At 41.1% G+C, this 18817-nt stretch overlaps 1 protein-coding gene across 6 annotated transcripts in view; it reads left to right on the top strand.

Annotated features, from left to right (window-relative positions):
* DDX11 (DEAD/H-box helicase 11) overlaps positions 1-18817 on the top strand; it is a 72190-nt gene that overhangs the window by 33376 nt on the left and 19997 nt on the right. For all 6 annotated transcript variants that reach the window (XM_042468073.1, XM_042468072.1, XM_042468071.1 and 3 more), the window contains exons 2-14: positions 3761-3907; positions 4847-5083; positions 6528-6614; positions 7370-7527; positions 8746-8812; positions 9681-9788; positions 11224-11311; positions 12547-12752; positions 13315-13467; positions 14256-14302; positions 15863-15942; positions 17665-17709; positions 17838-17905. In XM_042468073.1, the coding sequence (XP_042324007.1) occupies positions 3764-3907; positions 4847-5083; positions 6528-6614; positions 7370-7527; positions 8746-8812; positions 9681-9788; positions 11224-11311; positions 12547-12752; positions 13315-13467; positions 14256-14302; positions 15863-15942; positions 17665-17709; positions 17838-17905 (1488 nt within the window). In that variant the 5' untranslated portion in view covers positions 3761-3763. The remainder of the gene's footprint in view (positions 1-3760; positions 3908-4846; positions 5084-6527; positions 6615-7369; positions 7528-8745; positions 8813-9680; positions 9789-11223; positions 11312-12546; positions 12753-13314; positions 13468-14255; positions 14303-15862; positions 15943-17664; positions 17710-17837; positions 17906-18817) is intronic.

The following is an 18817-nucleotide window of genomic DNA, read 5'->3' as shown; positions in this document are numbered from 1 at the left end:
TTCTTGGCAAGGTTTGTCCAGAGGAGGTTTGCCATTGCCTTCTCCTGAGGCTGAGAGAGTGTGACATTTGCCCAAAGGGATCCTGTGGGTTTCCATGGCCGAGCCGGGATTCGAACCCTGATCTCCAGAGTCGTAGTCCAACACTCAAACCATTGCGCCACCTTCATACGCTTAACATGACACAAACATATAAGGAAAGTTTCTTCAGTCCTCACAAAAAAGAGAAGATGGTATTAGATCCTTTTGGAGGATTTCACTATATTTTAGTAACAGCTTCCAGATGAAGAACAGCGGAAGAAATGGGAATTGGAAGAGACCCCAACAATAGAGGAATGGAAGACGAGAGTTATGGATAATGAGGGAACTAGACATCAGGACATTCCTAATTAACAACCAGTCCATAAATAAGATGGAAAAAGAATGGCTTCCGTTGGAAAAAACAAAAATACGACAAGAAATCAAATTGTAAAAGAAATCAAATTGGAAATGTATTTTTAGATTGTAAGCCTGAGGGCAGGGAAAGGGGTAATTAAAAACAATAATCATTGTAAGCCACTCTGAGAGCCTTTGGGGCTGAAGGACGGGGTATAAATACCATAAATAAATAAATAAGGATATTATATAAATACAGATAACATTAATCTCGAAAGGGAACTTAACTTATTAATGTTACAGTTTGGATTGTTGTCAGTTGACTTAACGAACTGGTATGAATTAATTAATGAAGAACGTATAGACGTAAAATATATATTAGAACGAAATCATACAAGAGAACGAATACATGTTTTGCAATGGATAACTTTATTAATTTTTTAAAAAATATAATTAGTTTAAGCTTTTGAGTTTAACTTTTGATACGTATCTAAAGAGGAATATCTACCTGGAAACAATTTAGCGAGGTTTAACGGTTGAAACTTTTTATCACCTCTTCCTAATGAGATACTATTGGAAAGTACAAAATAGTTTTAAGTTTGCAACATTTTGTTGCAAGATATTGGTATTCTTTAGTAGTACAGTACAGTACTATGGTTTACACTGAGGTCAATTTGATCTCTGTAATTATATCTTCAGTTTATATGCTTTTTTTTTTTTGTTTTCAAATGCAATAAATAAATAAAGATAAGGAAAGTTTCACTAAAAAATGAACTTACATTTTTCTCCCCCAACACAAAGGGCTAAGAAATATCCTGACTGTTGTTGTGTGCCTTTAACCCATTTCCAATTCATGGCCAACCCACCATCATGGGGTTTCCTTGTCTGTTAATAGTTGTTTTTCCCCTCATCGATCCATAGCGAGAGGTAGGTAAGAAATAAAAATACAGTGATTTCCTCCCATTCGCTGGGGTTGGGGTGAAGGAACCCTGTGAATCTGGAAAAACGTCAAATTAAAAACAAACAAACACTACGCTCAGTCCCTCCGCATTTGTGGCGTTGACTTTTACAGATTCGATTATTGACGGATTTTATTAATACGTTCTTTCTAGGACCGGTTTGAAGGCACCAAAATGGTGAAGGGCCTGGAAACCATGCTGTATGAGGAAAGGCTTAGGGAGCTGGGGATGTTTATCCTGGAGAAGAGAATGTTAAGAGGTGATATGATAGCCCTGTTTAAATATTTGAAGGGATATCATATTGAGGAGGGAGCAAGCTTCTTTTCTGCTGCTCCAGAGAACAGGACCTGGAACAATGGATGCAAGCTGCAGGAAAAGAGATTCCACCTCAACATTAGGAGGAACTTCCTTCACAGTAAGGGCTGTTCAAAAGTCGCACCATGAGAACCTAGAGATTCCTAGAGAGAACACTCCATTAGGCATTTGTAGTTCTTCCAGCACAATTGTATGGTCAATGTCTGGCAGAAGTTGACCACAGAGTTGTGCTGGAGGACCTAGAGATTGCTAGAGAGGTGTTCCCTCAGGTAAAAAGGTACGTGTTTTTGTTATTTGTGGTTTCCCCACAGCGAATGTGGAGGGATGGGTGTATTTTTGTCCATGAGAACCCCTCTCTAAGAATCTCCAGGTCCTCCAGTGCAACTCTATGGTCAACATCTGCCAGATGTTGTTCAAAGAATCATTCTGGAGGACCTACAAATGCCTAGAGACGTGTTTTCTTTAGGGATGTTCAGGTTTCCCAGCACAACTCTATGGTCAACATATAGCAGAGTTGCGCTGGAGGACCTAGAGTTTTGCAGAGCTTTCATGCTGATCCTCCAAACTCATATCATTTGGACAGTCTGGTCCATTGACAGCCAAATGGATGACCCTTGACAGCCAAATGGATGGAGAAGGGTAAGCCAACTCCATCAGGCCTTCCCTGAAAGAGGATCCCACCCCTCCATCCACCATCATCCAGAGATGGGGAAGGTGAAGCCATCCAGCCTGGAGGGAGTGAAATGGCAGGCCCAACGCCATCGGGCCTATCCTTAAGATATAGAGCCTTCCCTCCAGTCCATCTGCCTTGGTCCAGGCCTCAGAGGGAAAGATGAACTCCAGAACCTGATCCCCTTCCCCACAACCATTCCCTTCTCCTTTTATGTTTTGTCTTCTTAGATTGTAAGCCTGAGGGCAGGGAACCGTCTAATCAAAAGATTGTATGTACAGTGCTGTGTAAACTTACAGCGCTATATAAATAAAGCTTAATAATAATAATAATGACTTTCATCTACTGTACTTCTGCTTCAGTTCCTCATTGTCTGCTACAAAACTGTGCACAGACTTGGACTGAGTCAATTTTAAACTGAGTGGAAGGTTAGCACTTCTTGGAGTGTCATCTACGGTGTAATCCAGCAATGGGATGAGGATGATTATGGTGTGTGAGAATTCCTGCAATGTATTGTTGAACATGAAGAAAACAGAAACAATGACCACAGAGAATTTACACAAGTCCAACCTAGAAAATGAGGACACAGAAATAGTAAAAGACTTCTCCTACCTGGATCAAACATTGATTAGAGTGGAACTACAGTCAAGAAACCATAAGAAAACTAAGAATGGGGAGGGCAGCTATGAAAGAACTAGAAAAGATCCTACCATGTAAAGATATATAATTGAGTGCAAAAGTTAGACTCATACAAGCCATTGTATTCCTTAATACCATGATGTATGGATGCTGGGCAGCTTTGGTGCAGCTTCTGGCCTCTTAAGATGTATGCATCATTTAAACAGCATACCTCCAAAGTGACCCAAAGCAGCTTTATTTTGGCCTGTCTGTATGGGGCCTTAGTTACTTTTATTGGAAGTCCCAAAACTTCCTATGCAGTACAATCAATGGAGGGTGGTGTGGGGTTGTAAGGTATGTATATGTGATAAGCATTTTAAAATGCCAACTCCCCTACGAGCAGCGGAAAGAAGTACAATCTGAATGTTGCCATTTTAGTTTAGCAGTTTAATTTAGATGTGTAGTGTCACTTAGGCTCAGTTTAGTTGTGCAGTCAGTTGCGTAGATCTCTTCACAAGCAAACAGTTTTAGCCCCACTCTTGACCTGTTTAAACCAGGCTCTGCAGAACAGTTCTAAGACTACTTAGAGATTAAGTAAACCTTGCAGGCATTTGATGTTGCTGCTAGATTTATTATAAAATTTCATATTGTAAGAGTGGTCCAGGCTGACAAAACCATCATATGATCCCTTGTGCCCATGTAGTATTTTTTTCCACAGCCATGTGTAGGCTTTAGGCTGCTCTTTTAAAATGCTAGGTACCTAATCAAAGGGAAGATAATTCATAGTAATGTTTTGTGCCTTTATGAATTCCTTTTTTTATTCCAGGAGATGGCTGGGGAAATTCAAGAAAAGCCCAAAATACACTTTCCTTTCCCATATACACCATATTCTATTCAAGAAGAATTCATGACTAAACTTTATCAGGTCTTGGAAGCTGGAAAGATTGGCATATTTGAGAGCCCAACTGGCACAGTAAGTCTATTTATGTTTTGTTTAAAACACTTGTAAACTTCCTTTCTACTACCAAAGCATCAAGGTAGCTGTGTAAGCCAGAGATGGCTGATTTTCAGCTTCCAGCATCTACTTTGTTTGTTTACTGTGGGATGGGCAGCTGAGATCCCCCAGGTGTTTCCTATAGTTACCATCAGTCCTAACCAGCATAGGTAGAGTTCAAAGATATAGCTGTGTTAGTCTGTGGAATCAGTATATAGAGACACCTTGTAGCACCTTTGAGACTAACTGTAAGAAAGAAATTGGCTGTGTGAGCTTTCGTAGACTTCAGACTATTTCCTCAGATGCATTTGGTGGAGTGGAAGCCAGGGATAGACATATATATGCCATTGGTATGTGTCTCAAGATATCTCTACAGCATAGGTAGAGGTGAAGGATTATGGGGGTTGTCTTCCAAAAACTCATGGAATGTCTCAAGGCCTGAACAGACAGGCTAAAATAAAGCTGCTTTGGGCCACTTTGGAAGTGTGCTGTTTAAATTATGCATGCGTCCTAAGAGGCCAGAAGCTACTCCAAAGCCATTCTCCAGTCCTAAGGATTGGAGCACAGCTTTGGCTCAGCTTCTGGCCTCTTAAGATGTGTGTGACATTTAAACAGCATACCTCCAAAGTGACCCGAAGCAGCTTTATTTTGGCCTGTCTGTTCGGGCCCTCAGTTACCTATCTTTGTTTTACTTGAAATTCTGAGATCAGCTAACTATACCCTAGTACCCCCCCCCCCCAATATAGAATATCAGTTATTAACCCAGGAATTTGTCTTGAGTATGAGAACAGAATGAAACACATAATCATTCCACATACATATAGTATATTAGAAATTGTTGAATTTATTTGGGTTTGTAGTAATTTTATTCTACTCCTGTATCTAAATTTAACTGCATGTGTTTCTTCTTTATTTCAGGGAAAATCTTTGAGTCTTATTTGTGGAGCTCTTTCTTGGCTCCGAGACTTGGAAGAGAAAAAGAGGCAGGAAGAGGCTCGGGTACTGGCAGGTGAAATTAATGGGAAGGATACAAACAAACAGTGTGAGAAAGGCAGCACAGAGTTTGCAGCCAGCCAGCTGTCAACTGGGGAGCCAGATTGGATAACTCAATTTGTGCAAAAAAAAGAAGAGCGAGAAATGGCACAGAAGCTGAAGGTAAAAAAATATGGTACTTGTGGAGCAGACTAGGACTAACCAAGATGGTGAACTGCAAAGTGTAAACAGAAAGAAACTATTTTGTAGCTGTTACCTTTGTAGCCTCAGTCGTTTTCTACCACATCCATTTACAATAGCACAACTCTTTCACTGATTATACTTGCTGTCTTTTTAAAACAGAGGTGGGGAATGTATCACATGTCTTTCCTTGCTCACCCCATTTCTACCAGCAGAATTGTTGGAACTTGGATGATAGCAAGGACCAGAAAAATTGTCATTGGCCTGTTACAGACAGCCAAAATAAAGCTGCTTCGAGTCACAGTGGAGGTATGGTGTTTCAATGATGCATGTGTCCTCAGAGTCCAGAAGCCACACCAAAGCCACGCTCCAGCCCTAAGGACTGGAGCGTGGCTTTGGTGTGGCTCCTGGACTCCGAGGACACATGCATCATTGAAACACCATACCTCCACTGTGACTCGAAGCAGCTTTATTTTGGCTGTCTGTAACAGGCCATAGTTTGAAATACTGTTAGCACTTTTTTTTCAGTAGCAATGGTTAGAGGCTGTGCCCCTGGTGAATTCTGGGAGGGATGATGCAGGTGACCCCAACCTGGGAGGTTGGCTATTCCTGCTTAAAGAAGATTTTTTTAAAAATTTAAAGGTAGAATAATTTTATGATTATATCTGTAACTTACGCTTTCCTCATCCCTCCCTACTCTCAGCAATATAGTTATAATTAGGATTAATTCTGCTATGTATAATTCATTCACATATCTTGCCATTGAACAACAGAAGAAAACAAAATTACACAAGAGACAGGATGGGGAAGGAAGAGAAAGGAACAAGATGTGTGTTAGGCCTTCCTGTTTTACACATTGCTATGGAAAATCTCTGAACATGGGTTGGGTCAGTTGTGGTGTTCCAGATGTTCTTGGACTGCAGCTCCTATCATGAAATGTTTGTGGGGTAGCTTGCCAAAAATTATATGCTATTTCTTTGTTTTTAGCCTGCATAGTAGCTGCTGCTTCATAAATGTATGTACAGTGGTGCCTCGGGTTACGAAAATAATTCGTTCCGCGGCCGCTTTCGTAACCCGAAAAGCCTTCGTAAGCCGAAAACCCATAGGCGCTAATGGGGAAAAAAGCCGCGGCTCTGCCGCGGCTCCATTTAAAATAGCGCCGGAGTTTTTTCGTAACCCGAAAAAACTTTCGTAACCCGAAACAATAAATCCCTATGGGATTTTTTCATATCCTGAAAAATTCGTAACCTGGGTATTTCGTATCCCGAGGTACCACTGTATTAGATTTAGATTAAAAAACCTATGCAGTTTATGAAGGCTAGAAATCACAGTGGTCATAGAAGCTGTAGCTGCTTCTTGTGTTCTTTTTGAGAACTTGCATGTGATTGTATTTTACTACTATCATTTGAGTTTATTATTTTTTTAGGAAGAGCAAATCAGGAGGAAGAAGCGAGAAGAACGTCTGGAGCAAATTCGTCACAATGTGCAGCTGAAATACATGTCTAAAAGAAAGGTGAGCTATTTAGACTGCAATGTGGGAAGAAGAAGATGAAACCTTCCTACGGAGTTGCTTCTCCATAGAAACAATATACGTCTTGTTTCTAGGAGTTAATTTATTCTCAGATTGCCAATCCAATTTGGCACCATCAGCTCACAAAAATGAGATACTGGTACGCTTGAGGAAACTCCTAGGCTCGTAGAAGCAAACGTACACACACAAACACAAAACTTTAGGTAAAACGACACTGCTCTTGGAATAGTGATTGAAAATTTAGTGGTTAATAGGTAGAAAGGTGCTCACAAGCCTTTCTGTATACCAGAGGTAGGGGTTGTTTCATCCTCAGGGGTGGAAACATGCGGACTGTAAGGCACAAGTGATCTCCAGGAGACATTTTTTGTCAATAAACAAAATGATAAGCATTATTTTTTTAAAATGGGCTCTAGGGGGTGTGGGGGCATTTCCACCACATTTTGTAGACCACCCCTGGGGCATTTTAGGCCTTGGAGAGACCTTGTTAAAAAGAGGAAGTGACCCTATAGTAGCAAGTTACAAGTAAATTCGTATGCTGCTTATCAAAAATGTCAAGAAAGCCTCCTCTAGATGTATTGAAATTATACTAGAAGTTCCTGGCAGCCTGGTTACTGGTAAAAGGTTGTGGGAGTTATTATCCAAAATGTTAGGCCGTCCAGGTGTTCTCCATCCTGCTTTTTAGGATGGCAAATCTGCTGCCTTGGTGCAAATGACAATTTTGTTGTATTTCTTTCCAGAGAACTGAGGAGAAGGAGATGGAACAGCTGCTCCAGCTCAGTAGGGACATCTTGGCTAACCCAAGTGACTCAAGTGCTTTGGAGCCATTGGATCAGAGTGAGGAAGACCTGATCCTTGCAGAGTATGAGAGTGATGAGGAGAAGAAAGTGGGAAACAGGTAAAAATGGCCAAAATACGTTCAAGCAAGGGATTAAGCTGGTTGGGGGTGGTGGTGGACTGGAATCACCTTCAGTGGAGGCTTTTTAGAAAGTTTGGTCCAGCTTTTATCATGGAAAGTTTTCTGTGTAATTTCCTCCATTAGGCTAGGGAATGGGCTAGGTTGAAGGTCAGCAGCAAGCAGCCCTCATAGTGAAATAAATCTGCCCTCCCAAAAGGTAATCCCCCCCCTCAGTCCCCCCATTGCCAGAACCAGAAGTGAAAGATGGGACTGGATAGGAAACATCTCTAGCAATGGGAACTGTCTTGTTTTTGGTATGTGACTTGGGACTTGACTCAACATACTTTGGGCTTGTGTAAAACTCATTGCTTGTGTTTCCAAGTTGGCTGTCCAGGGGAAGGCTTCTTCTTTTTAATGGCCAGCATGGAAGTTCAGCCTGCTAAATTCACAGGCTAATTAAAATTGCCTACTGTCAAGGCTGATGGAAAAGGGATGGCTCACTCTTGCTTCCATCAGCCTGCTTGCTTGCTTGGTGTTCCTGGTTGGCAAAGGCAGCCAGGTATTTTCTTAAATACATGGCTGCTCTAATTTTCTTCATAGTTTTGACATATAATGTGTCAAACAGGCATGTAATATGCAAATTGGCCATTTCAGGTGATAGTCAGTAGGTGCTGGGGCAGACACATAATTTTTTGAACACCTGTGCACTTAGAAATGAATATTATTAAATCTCCAGTTGCCCGTCTTCCTCACTAAGAAATGCAACATCCATCTCCCCTTGGTGGAGATGTAGCCTCTGGGGCATCTTCCTTGTGAGTTTAGTATGTTCTTATTGAGCATACATGATGCAGATTGTTTTGTCATAACTGTGTGGATGTGGAAATATTTTGTGGCCAAAAACCCCTTTCAGAAATCAGAAGCAGGTGAATCTGGAATACAGAGCGTGAAAACTCTCTACATCTTTCCTCTTAAAAAGTGGTAATTTGGAGGGAAAGAACATGTCCAGGTGGCAGATTATAGGATTTGCAGACAAAGATACAAGGAGCAAGGATGAGGACCAGTGCTGCATAGCATGTGGACAGAAACCATTCTGATACAGTTGGTGTTTTTCCATTATTTAACATCTTGCTCCTTTCAGGATTTGATTTTGGTACTGTTTATATGACAAATGTTCTGGGGCTACTGAAAAGAAATCACCTTTCTGTTTTCACTCCTTAGGATAAGTAAAGCTGATGATGATGATGATGATGATGATGATGATATAGAGGAGGAACATGTGACAAAGGTAAGGAAAGGCCATCTGTTGCTTTCTCAAGCAAACATTCTAGACCCACTAGACAAAATTTTGGAATGAAGTCACATGATATCCCTTCAGCCATTAATTAGTTAATCTTATTTATACCTGTCCCTTTCTTATAGTAGAAGATGGTTACTAGAGCTTTTTTTTTAATGCAATTAAAATCTGTTGCAAATGCAAGCCATTCATTCCTTCAGTCCATAGTCACCCTCATTTGCTGAATTCCAGTTCAGGTGAGGGGAGGAAGTGCTTTTCCTCTATTTTTCAAAGATTGCAGAGACTGTTCTTTAGCGAGCTTCTTTCCCCCTACATGGTGCTCTTTAGATGTTTGGAGATTAGAAGTATACTCTCATGTTATTATTGCAATTTCTATGTTTTTTAAGCTGTTAAGCAGCTATGCATGCTCAAAGGTTGGATGTAACACAAGAAAGTGACACAAAAAACAACAGCTTGTGAAGAAGTGTTCACACATGAAACACATCAGCTGAATAAAATAAACTGTTGTTATAAGCAGCAGCTTAACAAGCATACATTTTTTTTATTTCAGTAATAACACTGGAATATACCTCTCATCTCCAAGCATTTTACAGTCCCCGCCTCTCAATTTTCTCATGCTTTTCAGATGTGCTTGGCTGCAACTCCTGTCATTCTTGCAGGGGATGTTGGGAGCTGTAGTTGTAATACATCAGGAATGTACTGAGTTTGGGCAAGCCCTAGGAGTTGTCATTTCCTTGGAAGTTCAGTATGCCCTGCAAATAGTTTTCAGTTTTACTGCAGGAGCAAGGTGAAAGTGAATGCAAATCCTATAAAGGAATAGCATCCCAACACACCATTCTTTCCTGTTTCTTTCCTCCAGATTTACTACTGCAGCCGAACACATTCTCAGCTGGCTCAGTTTGTGCATGAAGTTCAGAAGAGCCCATTTGGCAAAGAGATCCGGCTGGTGTCCTTGGGATCTAGGCAGGTAAACCCACAAGGAAGCTGGGCAGGGGCTGAAATTTCCCTTTAGACAGAATTATGTACAGTAGTGATTGTGTAGATGAGAGAGATTTTTATGAAGCCCCATGTACACTGTACCATGTACAACGTGTTGTTGATAAGCAGAGGAGGAAGAGGAGGAGGAGGAAGTAGTAGTAGTAAGGATTCTTGATGAAGATAGCCATTTTGCACCTCTTAAGTCTCACTGCAAGACAAAGTACTCCTTGCCATATATTTATGAGGCTTATACACACACACACACGTGAGCCATGTATTTGTATATATATTCATATACATATATGAGTCATATTTAGGAGGCTTGCAGTCCATATTAGAGAAATAAAATACACACTGTACATTTAACAAAGTGGCTAAAAATACATACAGTTGAAAAATATGGACATACACTTTACTCAGTGAGGAAGTGCACAAAAATGCATGTGTGAGCAAAATGTGTACAAAAATATGTGCATCAGGAAAGATGCAGATAGAAGATGCAAAGCTATTTCTGTGTGGGAAGTAAAAGCAAAGTTTTGCCATGTTTGGAAGGATGGGAGGAGTATGCTGATGGGATTTATAAAATCAAGAGACAGCTTTGGTGTCACATGATGATCCACCATCACAATTGCAGATTGGTTCCTGATTACCCCTTTCCTTGAATGGTTAGCTATACTGTACGCAGAACTGCTACACTATTACTGAGCCATTCAGGATGGCATCTTTAGTGTGTTATGCTTATGGCATTACAGATGTTAAACCTTGTTCTTGAATTTGCTGTGATAAATAAGCTTTAGCTCTCTTCAGACCAGCCTTTCCCAACCTTTTTACTTTTGAGATACACCTGAAATACTGTATATACTCGTGTATAAGTCTAGAAATTTTAGTCAAAAAATTGACCCCAAAAAACCAAGTCGACTTATCCACGGGTCAATGTAAGTACTGCACTTTAACTCTTATTTAAAAAGGAACCATCTCCTGGTGAAAGTAAAGAGCGTAATCAGACCTGAAAGTACTGACTCCCCTCTGATTTCTCATCCATCTAGCCTTTAGTGTAAGTATAAATAGTTATTATGCCTCCTGGAATTTTATAAGTTATTTGGCACAGTTTTTCTTTGCTATATCCTTTACATCCTTTGTTACATGCCCCTAAATTTTACCCTCAACTTATCCATGAGTCATATTAAAATCTATAATTTTGGTCCCAAAACCTGCCATCGACTTATACATGAGGTTGACTTATAGTTGAGTATATACGACAATTTTCAGGTCTTAGAGAGCCCCTGCATAAAAAGTAGAGGTCTCAGGAAAGGATCAGTTCTTTTCTCCCATTTTCCAACACTATTCAGAGACTACAGAAAGAAACACATGTAATCTTATGTTTTTGTGACTGGTCTTTGCTTTACCTTGTCTGTCTGTTTCAGAACTTGTGCGTGAATGAGGAGGTGAGGCATCTGGGAGCTGTCCAGTTCATCAATGATCGTTGTATGGAGATGCAGAAGAATAAACATGGTACGACAATAGGGCCTGTTGGGTTGCTGGGGACAGTGTTTTAAATGGTACAATCCCAAAGTGGTGGATGTTCTCTTACAAACATGTGGGAAATGCAACAAACTGTAGCATTGCAGAGTGTTCTCGGATTCCAGACAGCCTGTGTCCTCATCCAGGATACTCTATTCCATTTCCTTCCTAGAACAATCCTGTGGACTAAGTTAAGGCCAAGTGTTAGGATCAGCAAACTTCATGGCTCTGTTTTCTTGGCTTTGTCCACTCTGAGCTTTTAAAGGCAATCCAACCTAGGACTAAAATATTTTAAGATGAGACTCCTCCATAGGGAGAGCCTTTAAGATGAACTGTGTTATTTTTGCGTTTTCTTGACATAGGGGTGTGTGGACCACAGAAGGGGAGGTGACATCCAGTGAGCACCCCTCATCTCCCTGCCATGGGCCACAGCACATGGCAGATGGAGAGGGCCTAGCACCCCCCATCCCTGCCCTGTGTGGCTTTATTTTAGAGTAAAGCCACATGAGATAGGGAGGGAGAGGGCCTGGCACCCACCTGTTCTTGCTCCACTTTGCTCTGAAGTAAAGCTGCATGGAGCGGGGAGTTGGGAGCGGGCTGTTTCAGCTGTGCTGCGAAGGCCTGCTCCCCGCACTGAGTGACACTGGTGTGGAACGCCACTGATTGGAAGCAATGTCAATGGGTGTGAGGAACAGGGCTTTCTTGAGGTGACAGAGGATATCTTGCACAAAAAAAAAAGGGGGGGGGGGGGGAGGATTGCATTATCTCATAACTGCTTGTTTTTTGGGGTCCTTGTTAAGTTAATGTTTTCTGTTTGTTGTTTTCCTAATTTTCTAATGTTTGTTTGTCTCTTATTGTTTCATTTAGAGTTTTTGTTGCTGTTGAATGTAGAAAGTCCAGATAGAAATGTAGACCTAGATAAGTGTTCTTCTTTTGTTTACTTTGTGCCACTCTCTCCTTCCCTTGCAGCTGTATGAGCTTAGGTTGGGGCAGATTTGTCTTCTGCTACATTATTCTGTGCTAGAGTTTTGTCCTACAGTGTGAATTGTTTGTGACTCTTGTCCATAGTGGCTGGAACTAAAGTGAGCTGTAGTCCAAAAGACCTGGATGGTATGTGTGAAGAAGGCTGCAGTCTAGAGAGTGCCAACATGCATAGATCTCATGGTACATTAATATTAACATTTAATTCTCTTTGGCTCACAGCTTTTCTTTCATTTTGTCTTCAGAAAAGAAGAGCATAGGAGAGGAGACTGAAGGAAAAAAGAGGCGTATAAGCCGTACAGTGTGTCCATTTTACTCCTTTGAGCACATGCAACTTCTTCGGGATGAAGTTCTGGTCCAGGTGAAAGATATAGAGCAGCTGGTGACTCTGGGGAAGGAAATGAAGGCGTGTCCATACTATGGAAGCCGATATGCCATCCCAGCTGCTCAGGTGGGTAACTAGTGTTTTAGTCTTGAAGGAATGTAGGCCTCTGCTATCTGAAAACAGCTTCATGCTTATATTCTTTTACTGTAGCCTTGAATTCTTACTTCAAATATGACATCTGAAATGATGAGTTTTAAGCATATCTCCAGGTCACTGACATTGCAGTTCACATAGGGTGGGTTGAAGGAGGAAACAGATTTCAAATGTTCAGAATGAGGCTACAAACATTAACTACTAGAATTACCTAATTAGTGGGAGGCAGTTTTTGACAGGTGAGAAAAACAAGTTTTAATTAGAGGCTGTGATTTCAGGGTATGATGTCTGTAGTGTGTTATTGTAATGAGGAATGAAGTTACTTTTTTAAAAAGTGACTGTTTTTGCAGTGAATGGCATGTCTTCCAACAGTTCAGAAAAAGGATTGCTGTGAGTCAGGAACAACTCAAGGGTGGTTAACAATAACAACAAATTATCCCTTATTCTCCTTTGCCCCAAATACCTGTTTTGTAAATACAGTACCTAGTAAAAGATTGACAGACCTCTCTTATAAAAGTGTGTGTCCATCCTGCAGCTGGTGGTATTGCCGTATCAGATGCTTTTGCATGAAGCTACTAGAACTGCATCTGGGATCAAATTGAAGGATCAGGTTGTGATCATTGATGAAGCCCACAACCTGATTGATACCATCACCTGCATCTACAGTGCCCAGGTTAGCGGATCTCAGGTGAGTTGGTCTTGAAGGACTCTGCTTTATTTTTATTTATTTATTCAATTTGAATCCCACCTTTCTTCCACCAAGGCACCCAAGGCAACTAATGTTACATACAAAAGTTTTTAAAAAATTAAACAACAATACTATTGGAAGCAGATAGTTAAAAACAATTTAAAATATTTTAAAAGCATAATTAAAACATACAGTAGAAAAGCATACTATACTACTAGAAATCATGTTCCACCATATGATAAATAAAATCAATCAAAGGCCTGCCTAAATAAGAACATATTAACCTGCTATCAGAAAAAGAGCAGGGAGGAGACTAATCAGACATCCTGTGGAAGGGAGTTCCACTGCCCGGGAAGAGCCACTGAGAAGGCTGTCTCCTGTGACTTCACCATATGTGTCTGTGCTGGTGATGGGACTAAGAGAAGGTCTTCCAATGAGGATCTTAGAACTTGGGCCAGCTCATATTGGGAGTGATATGTGTGGTATTCAATGGGGACTTCAGATTTCCATGAAGTGTTTTCAAGCCATTTTTAATGTCTGGATTTTCAATGAGGATAGGGCTGTCAATGGCTACTAGTCATGATTGCTGTATATTTTCTCCAGTATTGACCAATATGCCTCTCAATAACAATTGCTTGGGAACATAAATGGGAGGTTGCTGTTGTGGTCATGTTCTATTAGAGGACTTCCCATTAAGGTGTTTGGAGAATAGAATGTATGTCTAGATAGGCCATTGGTCTTATCTGTTAGGACTCTTCTGATTTTCTTATATTTTATTTCCATTATAGCTATGCTGTGCCCATTCCCAGCTGTCGCAGTACTTGGAGCGATATAGGTAAGGATATTCACAGTTTGAGGTCTTGATTTGCCCACAAGGCATACCATGCTTTGTTTGAGTGTAGTGGTAAGCTTCTATTTGTTACTAAAAGGCTTCTAAACTTTTCCTGTTGAATGTGTAGGAAAAACAATATGCAGGAAGAAGAATGTGCAAGTCCAAGAAGCTGCTTATCCTTAACATTGCAAATCACATTTTTTTGTTATGTTTAAACATAGCCAGTGGCTCTGTGACTGAGACAAGGTATGCACTCTGGCTATTTGGCTCATAGTTGATTGATTGATTGATTGATTGATTGAAATTTTATTTATATACCGCCGTTCCTATGATCACGGCGGTTTACAAAACAAAATGAAAATACGATACAGTACAGATTACAGATATAATACAATACAGATCACAGATTAAAAAATCAAAATCCCGCCTTCCCTTACGATACAACTCCACTCTCCTACCGCTATATCTCCCCTTGCCCCACACTACTCCAATGGGAGCCCCTCTTAACAAAGCCGCACCTCCCTCTCCCTCACCAAGCCAATTACAAACCATTCCAACAAACTCCTGACAATACTAGCTACACCCCTCTCCTCAATCTCCCTCCCTCCAGAAAGTCCACAACGGCGGCACCAGGCAATTGTCCTTGGCACTCCTCCCTGATGGTATAGGGGCGTGAGCGGAGAGCTCTGCAGGGGAGCCGGCGAGCCGGCTTAAAGAGGCCGCTCCCACGGACCCTCCCCCTTGAGCAACGCTGCTCCAGCGGCAAAACAGAGTCCTCTGGGCTGCTCCTGCCCGGGGGGAAACGGGAAGGCGGCGTCCTCTTCGGGGGAGCCGGCGAGCCGGCTTTATGGAGGCTGCTCTCACCGGCCCCTCCCCCTGGAGAAACGCCGCTCCGGCGGCAAGGAAGAGTCTCTCTGGGCCGCTCCTGCCCAGGTGGAAAGTGGGCGGGCGGGCAGTTAGGAAGGGAGGAGCCTCTGTCTTCAGGCTAGCCCCTGATGGTACTGGGCCAGCCTTCTCTCTCCCTCAGAGGCCGAACGATGTCAGTTAGGGAGGGAGGAGCCTCTGTCTTCAGGCTAGACCCTGATGGTACTGGGCCAGCCTTCTCTCCCTCAGAGGCCGAAAGATGACAGTTAGGGAGGGAGGAGCCTCTGTCTTCAGGCTAGCCCCTGATGGTACTGGGCCAGCCTTCTCTCTCCCTCAGAGGCCAAACGATGACAGTTAGGGAGGGAGGAGCCTCTTTCTTCAGGCTAGCCCCTGATGGTACTGGGCCAGCCTTCTCTCTCCCTCAGAGACCGAACGATGACAGTTAGGGAGGGAGGAGCCTCTTTCTTCAGGCTCATTATAACTACTATGATATATACAGTGTTTTGTACCAATAGGTTTAATACTGCTCCTACATGCTCTCTTATACCAGGGATAATAAAACACCAACATATTTGACTCTGTGCATTGTTTGTTCACCACCATGCCATAATCTCCTCCATACATTTCCAAGTTACAAGGTTGAACCCAAATTAGCTAAGTTATTGCATGAATTCATAAAACATCTGATCTCTTTCATAGGAAACGACTAAAGGCAAAGAATTTGATGTACATTAAGCAGATTCTATTTTTGCTGGAGAGGTTTGTGGCTGTTCTAGGAGGTAAGAAGAGTTTAGTTCTGCCTAGGTATGAATATGTTCCTGCCACCACTCTTTTTTTCCCCACTGAAATGTCATATAATTTAGCTATGAAGTCAAATCATACTATAAAGTATTGTGGCTTTGCTCCAAGTTTAAGTAATTTCTCAACATTATATGGACCGCAAGGGTACCTATCATTCTAGGAATCTTCATTGCCCCATATATGAGTAAGGAAGAACATTGAATTTTGTAATACCCAGCAGGGCTGAGTAGAACTCTCAAAACAGGTTGGTTTGAAGGAGAAAACAGATTTAAAGTTCATTGAATAAACAGAAGGTACAAAATTCTAAGAAAGCAAGGGGAAAAAATCACTGCTTTTCTTGTTTCTCATATTTTTCCTCAGGTGTACACTTTTATCTTGGAGATGTGCCATGTAAATTATGTTAACTTTACTGAACATGCTACCAGCTTAATGTAATTACACTCCAAATTGCTTGTTGAATTTTTTAAATGTTTGTACAAATGCAGTAAACTTTTCAAATTAGGAAGCAAATTAGAATCTGTATTTTGTGGAGATAGAGCCTTGAATAAACGGTGTAGAGAGAAAAAAAAAAGATTCCTTCTAAAGAACAGCCTTAAAGAGAAAGTGAGAAGACTGCTGCAGCTCAGCCTCAGTTGTGCAACTGTTGGCTGGCTGCTTAAATTATAGACCCACTGAAAAATAACATAATCTTCAGTGAAGGCATACCTTCTAGGAAAGAACACATTTGGATCTGTGAGGATGTCATAGGAGCGCTCACAAAATACTGTATGTGAGTGCTATGGTGGCGATGAGATTTCTTGTTCACAAAATAGATTCCATAGTGGACACAGCCAGTCCAAAAATAAAAATAAAAAATCGTTATCCAGAAGGCAGACTATCGAAGCCAAAAGAAATAATTTGCCCAAGAAACCCGACAGAAGACCAAGCCACTCTTCTGAGAAACTTTCTGATCCAGACCTCGTTTTACAGAAGGTAAATTGACGAGGCTCAGGCACAGGTAACTTGGCAAAGAAGCGAAGTGCAAAGCAGTGGTGGAGTATGTATGCTAAATCACACATTCGCCCTCATGAAACCTAACCCTCATTTTTTTTTACTACAAACTCTTAATGATCAGAGAAACTGCAAAGCCTAAAAAAAGGCCAAACATGCACCATTCTAAAATTAACTAGATAGCACATCCCTCCTGCCCTCTCTCTTTCTTACACACACACACACACACACACACACACACAGAGCAACACATACATCCTGCCCCTGTTCACGAAAAACACCCCTTACTCCATGACATTCCTCAATCCCCCACGATACTTGCCACCATCTCAAGATGTGTCTTGTTTTTTTTCCAGGGTAGTTGAACATTATTCAAATCAAAGCTCTGGGTTAAAGTGACTGACTATTTTAATTTTTTAAGAATGATTGCAGTTCTCCATGTCACTGGAGGCTGGTATTTCCCTTTGCAGCCCCCCAGTTCTTTTTAATTAATTACAAAGACTTATGAGAATCAGAGAGCCATAGGCACCAAGAGAGTTGTCTGGAGATATGTTAGTTGCCCACAGACAGTATGTTGGGGACCCTAGGTCTAGGAAGTACAGTATACTAAGGATGCAGCGTAATGCATTGGCTGCTTCATTAGAATTATTTTGGAAAAGCTATGTTGATTCAGTATGTTTGATTTATGATTTCTTCTTTATGTTCTATAGGAAATATAAATCAAAACCCCAACACACAGAACATCTCAGAGGCAGGTAGGTTAGACATCTGATTGCCTCCATTGTGCAAAATGACACAGTTTGGCCAGACGGTTAAATATCTAGCTGGGAATAAGAAATATATATCTATATGCAGTATTTAATGACTATCCTTTCTTTCTTAGGAGTGGAGCTGAAATCTATCAATGACTTCCTCTTCCAGTGTCAGATTGACAATATCAACCTCTTCAAAGTAAGGAATTGCTTGCCTTGCATCAAAGTTTGAAGTTTGCTAACAGAAACAGTGGTGGAGTTAAGTACTCATGCCCCTACTCTGGACAGAGTAGCTCCTCTTCTCCTCCAAACACATCAGGAGATACTTGTTCTGATTTGTGTTCCTTTTCTTATTGTATCTTCTTACACACAAAATATTCTAGTGTCACTGTCCCACAATTTTTATTTTGACCAGGAGGAAAAACTGTTCGGATGAAGGTAAGGGTAGATAGGCTGGTGACCTCCAAGTCCTTTTGGACATCAACTCTTATCAGTCTGTCAATATGATTTATGGTCAGAGATGATCACAGCTGTAGTCCAAAACTTTTGAAGGGGCTCGTTTTCCCTACGCCTATCTTGAGCCATCCACTTCCTAAATTAGACATTTTGGATGTTTCAACTATATTGGCCCTACATGTTTTCCCCCCTGTTTAAACCAGTGGTCTTTCGCTTTCTAGACTCAGGGCCCCCCTAGGCTAAAACATGGAACCCCCATTTTGTCTTAATTTTGCAGATGAACTTGTTTTTCATTTTACTTAACCATTTTGTCTGTATCTACACAGCCTGATCTAAATATGTGCTAGAATGTGATGGCAGAATAAACTGCAATTTCTACCTACATAATGATAGAATTCAGAGACATAGCTGTGTTAGTCTTGATCAGTATGTAAAGGGATCTTTTGCACCTTTGAGACTACAAGATCCTTTCCACCTTTGATTAGTACAATTTGGGTGAAAATGTTTTAATGCTTACACATGCAAAGTTCCTTTCAAGAAGACTTGGCACATCAGAAAGAAAGTTCAAGCTAAGCCTGCTTTATTTTTTCCCTAGCAGTTAAGTGCTTTTATGTAAGGAAATATTCATAAATGTACTTCCATGTTCATAGTATGC

This window comes from Sceloporus undulatus, chromosome 5 (assembly GCF_019175285.1).
Source record: "Sceloporus undulatus isolate JIND9_A2432 ecotype Alabama chromosome 5, SceUnd_v1.1, whole genome shotgun sequence".
NCBI lineage: Eukaryota > Metazoa > Chordata > Lepidosauria > Squamata > Phrynosomatidae > Sceloporus > Sceloporus undulatus.
The sequence above is the reverse complement of the archived record's forward strand: the minus strand, read 5'-3'. Positions and strand labels throughout refer to the sequence as shown.